The following is a 7,446-nucleotide window of genomic DNA, read 5'->3' as shown; positions in this document are numbered from 1 at the left end:
ATATTCATTCCCTCCACCACTGATGTACAATGGCAGCAGTGTGTACCATCTACAAGATGCACTGTAGTAACTCAAGACTCCTTTGACAGCACGTTCCAAACACCTGACCTCTGCCATCTAGAAGGGTGAGGGCAGCAGGGGCATGGGAACACCAGCATCTACAAGTTCCCCTCCAAGCAACACACCATCCTGACTTCGGAAAATATCACTGTTCCTTCACTGTCATTGGGTCAAAATCCTGGAAACCCCTCCCTAGCAGCACGGTGGGTGTACCTACGCTGCATTGGCTGCAGTGGTTCAAGAAGGCGACTCCCAGCCACCTTCTCAAGGGCAATTAGAAATGGCCAACAAATGCTGGACTAGCCAGCGATGCCTACACCCCGTTAAACAATGTTAAAAGAAGATTGTTCAACAGCATGAATGTGCATCATAAGAAAATAACAGGAAACATACTTTGATGTTACATGACAGAAAGCCTGCTCCCAACCCTAAATGTTGACAATTGTACCCAAAGTTTAGAGTTCTCTGTTTTTTAAATTTGATTCCCCATGTACTATTCGGGCAGCACGGTAGCATGGTGGTTAGCATAAATGCTTCACAGCTCCAGGGTCCCAGGTTCGATTCCCGGCTGGGTCACTGTCTGTACGGAGTCTGCACGTCCTCCCCGTGTGTGCGTGGGTTTCCTCCGGGTGCTCCGGTTTCCTCCTACAGTCCAAAGATGTGCGAGTTAGGTGGATTGGCCATGCTAAATTGCCTGTAGTGTCCTAAAAAGTAAGGTTAAGGGGGGGTCTGTTGGGTTACGGGTATAGGGTGGATACGTGGGTTTGAGTAGGGTGATCATGGCTTGGCACAACATCGAGGGCTGAAGGGCCTGTTCTGTGCTGTACTGTTCTATGTTCTATGTTCTATTCTGTCGTCTCTTGGTCAACTCCAGGCTGCTCTTCCTCTGCTCAGTGAGGCCAGGCTGAGAGAGTGCCAGACTCTCACACCTTTCTTTGCTGCTGGGCCAGTTACTGGTGCCAGCTCCATAGCAAGGCCAATGGAGTGCCAGACTTCCCCATTGATCCCATTCAGCTGAATGAAGTGAGCACCTAGCCTTCCGTGCTCGGTGGGTACCGCAGGGGTTGGATTCTTTTATCGACGCTTCTTTGCACACATTGATTTGATGTTTTTAAGTTTCCATTTCTCTTTTGTTATATTCGGGCTGTGCTTCTACTAGGAGCGACCCCTTTTAATTTATCCTTTGGTTACTTTCTGATAATCCATTCAGTTGAACTGCCCAATAACATCGTGAAGTGCGTACTTGAGACACTATACTATTACTGAAAGCACCAGGGCAGAATGGTGGCGCAATAGTTAGCACTGCTGCCTCACGGCGCCGAGGTCCCAGGTCCGATCAATCCAGGCTCTGGGTCACTGTCCGTGTGGAGGTTGCACATTCTCCCCATGTGTGCGTGTGTTTCGCCCCCACAACCCAGAAGATGTGCAGGGCAGGGTGAATTGGCCACACTAAATTGTCCCTTAATTGGATAAAATGAATTGGGTATTCTAAATTTATTTTTAAAAAATAAAAATAAAAACAAATGACTGAAAGCACCATCGTTAATACTGTTTCGTCACCTTTTCAGGTTGCTGTTTTCAGAGCATAGCTGGCTCACAGGGTGACCCAGAGCTGTCCCCAAACTATCTATTGTTCTGAAGTAGGCCAGCCGTTTTGCTTCACCACATTAAGGAGCGAGGTAATCAACTGGTACTTCCACATTCAGAAATTCAAAACATCCCTGCATATTTTGTATCTTTTTGCACACGAAGGATGAAATGCAATTCAAAGCAAACATCTAGAAACAAATGAAGAAAAAGTACAAATGTCGCTAAAATTTGAAATAAAAACATTGACAAAATAAGCAGGAAAACCAGATGGCTCATCAGCATCTGGAAAGAGATTTGATAAGTTAACATTCTGATAAATGGATGCTCTCCCTTGCTTGCGTTATCACTCTGTCCCTCGCATCCTTTGTTTCTCTTCCTTTTCAAATGCTGGAAGAGCTGTGGAGTCCCTGTGTTTTCCTTTTAAACATTCAACAGTGCTGGGAAGGTCTGCAAGTTTCAGATCTGCAGGAGTCTATCGAAGCTTCTTTTCCTCCTGGTTTACAACTTGTGACACACAGTACGGAACAAATGCCACAGCTGCCAGAGGCACGGCGGCACTCTTACAGAAAGACAGTAAGTAAAACAGGAATTCTCTCTGTGTCGGGGGCTTCACCGAGTCAAACAGGTGCAGGATGATCAGGGACGCGACGATGCAACTTAGTCTGAAGCTGAACTGCTGGCTTCTCTTTCCTTTGCAGCTTTCCACATAAATGGGGGAGTTGAGGGCTAATCCTAATCCAAACAAGGCTCCCATGTTCCTGACCAGACTAGCGAAGGGAGTGCTGTCGATGTGGACCCACTCTGCCCGGGCGCACCATCTCTTGGCTTTCTCCACAGACCACAGCAGATCCACTCCCAGTACCTTCAACAGCAGGTAAAAGCCCAGAGCGAAGGAAAAGAGGAAGAGAGTGATCTTCAGATACTGCTTGAAGGTTACATTGTAGATTGCATTAATTCGACCAAATACTTCGGCCACAACCAAACCTATGGAAAAAAAATTACAATTAATATTAAGCGAAAATGTAATTTCACTGATAGAAGATATATATATGTACAATATAAATATCTGTCAATAGCAGTCATTTTATGAGGATTTAGTGCACTGTATCTGAAATATAAATGCTCATCATTTTTAATTTCAAGCATTTGGGGGACGTGGGGATGAAAATTTGTCTCAAGTGGTGGCGTCAAATGGGCAACTTCAGATTAGTCGTCCAGTAAACGCAGCACCTAATATTCAGTTCCATTGGCTCCACAGTCAAATATAGTCATCCTCAGCAGAAAGAGTCAGTTTTAGACACTGCAGCCAAACAGCTATTGAATCAGTTGTGTTTTAGTCCCTTGAGAACTCAATTATGGAGGATATCACAAACAGGAGCAGAAGTTCAAAACAATGCAAGTTAAATGTATGCACAATTAATAGAGTCGTACTGTTATATTTTCAATTGAAAGAAAGAATCCTGACCTGATATAACCCCCAAGAAGACCTGATGTGGGAAGTGAGCAGCAAGGAAGACTCTGGATGTACAGACACAGGCTTGAATCACCCAAAACATTGTCCAAAACAATACATGGAGACACCTGGAAAAGGGAACGCTAATTATTGTACAGTTAATCAAAGAATGAGTCCATTATAATGAAACGTCACCAGGGATTACAGCATCATGCAGCCAACCAACCACTATGCATCCATATTTATTTGTAGTATCGAGTAAACTAGGTAGATTGTGATGTGACCATCAATTCACTAGACACGTGGTTGGAAGTGAACAGTGGCTTTAATAGTCTTACAACAGAGCCTGCCTGCGACGTGATGAACTGGCAGGCAGGCTCACAACTGCAAAGCTTTATACTTCCGGTTAGTGGGAGGAGCCATGGGCGGAGCCAAGGGTGGAGCCCAGTACAATCTCCTCATCACCCCCTATGGGCAGAGCCACGCAACTGCTCGTACACTGAGCTAACATGGAAACAGCACATTATATAACAACAGTGTGAATTACGCGGAATGTGATTCACCACAGATTGTATTGGAAAAGCTATAGTTTCAGATCATACCCTACATTTTCTGCATCTAGATTACCACCACATAAATCAACTTTATAACTGCCCTGGGCAGCCCCTCAGTAAAAGAGGTTCATCAATAAAATGAAAAGACAAAAATTAGCAAGGTAACTTCTCAGTACTAATCATTTCTTTAAAAAAAGTTCAACGGTTACTTATTACAAGCCACACAAATATAAAGTTATATCAATATGGATTGGTTTAGTAACTGACTGAGAATAAGCTCTCGCCCCAAATCTGGGAAGGTCAGAATGGACATTATCATGTACACATATGGGTGATTCATGATTCCTTTTTGTCATATGTTAACGTTACGTGCAGGCTGATGTTTGGGGGATTAGTGAGAGGATTGGATCGTTGTTATTGATATGGGGACTGACATTGCATTTGTTATTGATTGTTGGGTGATAATGTGAAAAAGGTGGAGAATAAAAATATATTTTTAAAAACTTATATAGTGTTCACATGGTACAAGATCCCAAATGATAAATAGCATTTGTGGGAATTCAAATCAACCCACAGGACATTTACTAAATCTACTTGTACATAAAAAGTTCTCAAGACTAGACACAGCGTGATAAATGTGGAAGTGTTGAGTTTAAACATGATCTATCTTTACACAAACACACCAACAGTACTGACATACAGAATTGCATACATATTGAACTGCATCCACACCTCACAGAGAGAACGGCATTTTATGTGCACGATAAAACTCCATGACTCCATGAGTCTATGACTAACCCATGTCGATCCAGACAAACACCATGTACAGAAGCAGACGGTAAATATCTATGCACATAATTGTATGATTTATTGAAATCTTGAACGGTAGGGAATTAGGCCGGCAGCAGCAGCAACCGGGGGGGGGGGGGGGGGGGGGGGGGGGTTTGGTTCGGTGGGAGGGTTCTGTGTACATGGGTTTGTTGGATGTGGCGGGTGTTATCTGTTTCCTTTTTGTTGTTTGCTTTTTTTTTGTTTTTATAGTTGCTTTTGTAGTTGGGTGGGTGTTGTTCTTGGGTTTTTACCATGGTTGTTTTGTTAATATTGCTTTGTTGTTTATATTTTGTGAAAATCTTAATAAAAATTATTTTTAAAAAAAAATTATTTATTGAAATCTTACCATTTTTGGAAGCCGGGCTGCTTCTTTTGTAATCCAAAGGTTAGGAGTGCCGTGACCATCACATACCAGACACCAGCTGAACCCATTGCATGACCAGATGGACTTCCTGTCAAACACATCATACAGAGGCTCAATTATAAAATGGTGTTTTCCTTTGCTGAATATTTAAGCAATTCTTGGCAATGCTTTTTAACACTTCTTTTCCTACTCCTGCAGATCACTCCTTGGCCCCCTCCTATCTGCCCCTCCATGACAAAATCCCAAAACAGTGTTAGTTTACTCATCTACCCTGACAACACCCAGCCGTACCTCATCCTCCTCTTAACTCCTCCACTTTCTCTAAATTGTCAGATTCCTTATCAGACACCCAGTACTGGATGAACAGAAATTGCCTCCAACTAAATATCAGGAAGATGGAAGAGACTATGGGCACGATTCAGTGACAACATTTCAGAATCCGGTTTCGGGCGTGGGTTTAGCTGCAGCATCGAGAAAGACCCCATTATTCAACGGCACTTTGTTGTTTTTTTTGGTCTCCGCCAAGGCCACACTTTAACCATTTCCTGCACTGGAAAGCGGAGTTCACCAGTGCAGGATGATCACTCACAGATCCCAGCCTGGCAGTGCCACCTGGGCACCCTGTGCCAATGCGAGTGCCAGGGTTCCACCGTGCCCTGTCCCCAACCACTGGGGGTGTCTAATGGCCTGGGAGACCCCCCCACCACCCAGCTGCTGTTACATCTGGTCTATGTTTGGCTGGACCAGTACTAAACGGCATCCAGTCGCAACCTCGCTGATGAGGCCGTTAATTCCTGGGCGCCGGGAGAATCTGACACAAGCATATTTTAATGAGTCTAATGGCTCATTTAAATATCCTGATTTAGATCTCGCCCAGCTGGCGAGATACAAAGGCATGGCGGATAATGGTTTCCTGGTGCATTCTCCATGGCAACAGCTTGACTTGCCAACCAATCAGCTCTGATTTTTCATTGTTGCTCCCTTTGAAATTTGGCAATCTTGCATCTGTCCGGGTGAGTGCAAGGTTTGATGGGATATCTCTTCTTTCTGAAATTTTACTTTAGTTGCTAATATCAAGAATCATTACAGCGCAGAAGGAGGCTATTTGGTCTATCATGTCTGCATTTTGATGTATGATCTACTTCAATCACAGTAGCATTGGACAAGGGAATTAAACATTGAAAAGTACAAATGATCAAGATTTTGCAGCATCAGTGCTTGCTGTCTTCTTTTTAGTGCAATGAATTGCTCGTACCTGGTCCTGTTTCACAGGTGATGGGAAACTGCTGCACCAAGGGAAGAGAGGAATTAGCGTAAAACTGAGTCTCATGGACCCACCAATAAGGTCTCTCTCCAAATAAGAACCTGTAAAAGAGGGAGGCTGATTAATGTGTGTCCAATATCCATTATGCGATTTGCTTATACGTCCTAGGAAATGCTGAGGGTTTTGGCCAAGGTTGGTATCATGACCGGTACAGGCTTGGAGGGCCAAAGGGCCTGTTCCCGTGCTGTATTGTTCTTTGTCCTAATTCTTTGTCAAGTACATTTAACTCCTCCAATACTAACTCTTTACTGACTGATACATGCAGGAAATTTGAACCATTGGGTTAGGAGTAGTTAAACGGGTCGGGCACAGAGTCAAGAGGCTCTGGCAGGTATGTCATTGGACTTGAATTCTGCAGATGCAAATTGGAACCAAACCACAAACTGGAATCTCCAGCTGAAATGTCCTAGCGCTTGCCAAGAATTCAGTTAATGGACTAATGTGCCACATTTCATAAGGGAGCAGGGAAGGAAGACGTTTCCAACTCTGTTACATTGATCTCAATCAGGGGTAAAATCAGATTCAAACTCTTTCAAGCTTGTTTTATTTTGGGAGACTGGTTTAATCTGCCCAAACACCTTGAAATATGAACTAATACTTAAACACAAAGTTGTGCTGAAGTAATAATTTTCCTCCTCTGAAAAAAATTCAAATACAAAAGATAACAATACAATATAAATATTAAACTTTAAAAAGATTAATTAACCAGAGATAAGACCAAGAAAAAAAAACAGGGTTAAAGAAGGATTTATTAAAGCTGAGGAAGGTTTCATGAGGAAATTGATATGGCCGAGCTTGCTTGAAGTTGCCAATAGGGAAGTCAGCAACAGCGAAGGGAAAAACAGACATTTTAACCTGTAACCTGGACTTACTGCCGACAGGGTAAGCTGGAGGGACAATATTGGAGGCAGTTGGCATTGTCAGGTCTGACAACACATGTAAGCTGCATCTCAGTCCTAACTACACTGTGTTGTTTCACAGTCAAAGCCTAGAATTGCTTCAAGGCCTCCTCAGACGTTTGGTGGAGACAACCAGAAAACACTTACCATTTAAAGATGAGGTTGAGCCAGTCTCCAATCACTGCCACCCACAGGAGTTTGATGCCCACCGCCTCACACAGGTGGAACCAGATGGGGAAGAAAACAAAGAAGGTGTTTCTCAGGTCAGCAGCGAAAGAGATGAAAGTGAACCAACTCTGGGCGTCCTGATAATTCACTTGTAGATACTGCACCAGTTCTACCCCTGAGCTGTGGAGCAGATCCATCCCGGT

At 43.6% G+C, this 7,446-nt stretch overlaps 1 protein-coding gene across 1 annotated transcript; it reads right to left on the bottom strand.

Annotated features, from left to right (window-relative positions):
- Positions 1-2,041: 2,041 nt before the first annotated feature.
- Positions 2,042-7,446, bottom strand: LOC119954323 (glucose-6-phosphatase-like). The gene is made up of 5 exons (XM_038779457.1): positions 7,223-7,446; positions 6,108-6,217; positions 4,835-4,940; positions 3,116-3,231; positions 2,042-2,634 (listed from the first exon to the last, which is right to left on the bottom strand). The coding sequence occupies exons 1-5, from the start codon at positions 7,438-7,440 to the stop codon at positions 2,123-2,125; spliced, it is 1,062 nt and encodes a 353-aa protein (XP_038635385.1). The 5' UTR covers positions 7,441-7,446; the 3' UTR covers positions 2,042-2,122.

The sequence above is a fragment of the Scyliorhinus canicula genome, chromosome 19 (genome assembly GCF_902713615.1).
Source record: "Scyliorhinus canicula chromosome 19, sScyCan1.1, whole genome shotgun sequence".
Taxonomy (NCBI): Eukaryota; Metazoa; Chordata; class Chondrichthyes; order Carcharhiniformes; family Scyliorhinidae; genus Scyliorhinus; species Scyliorhinus canicula.
Note: the sequence above shows the minus strand (reverse complement) of the source record. Positions and strands in the feature narration are given on the sequence as shown.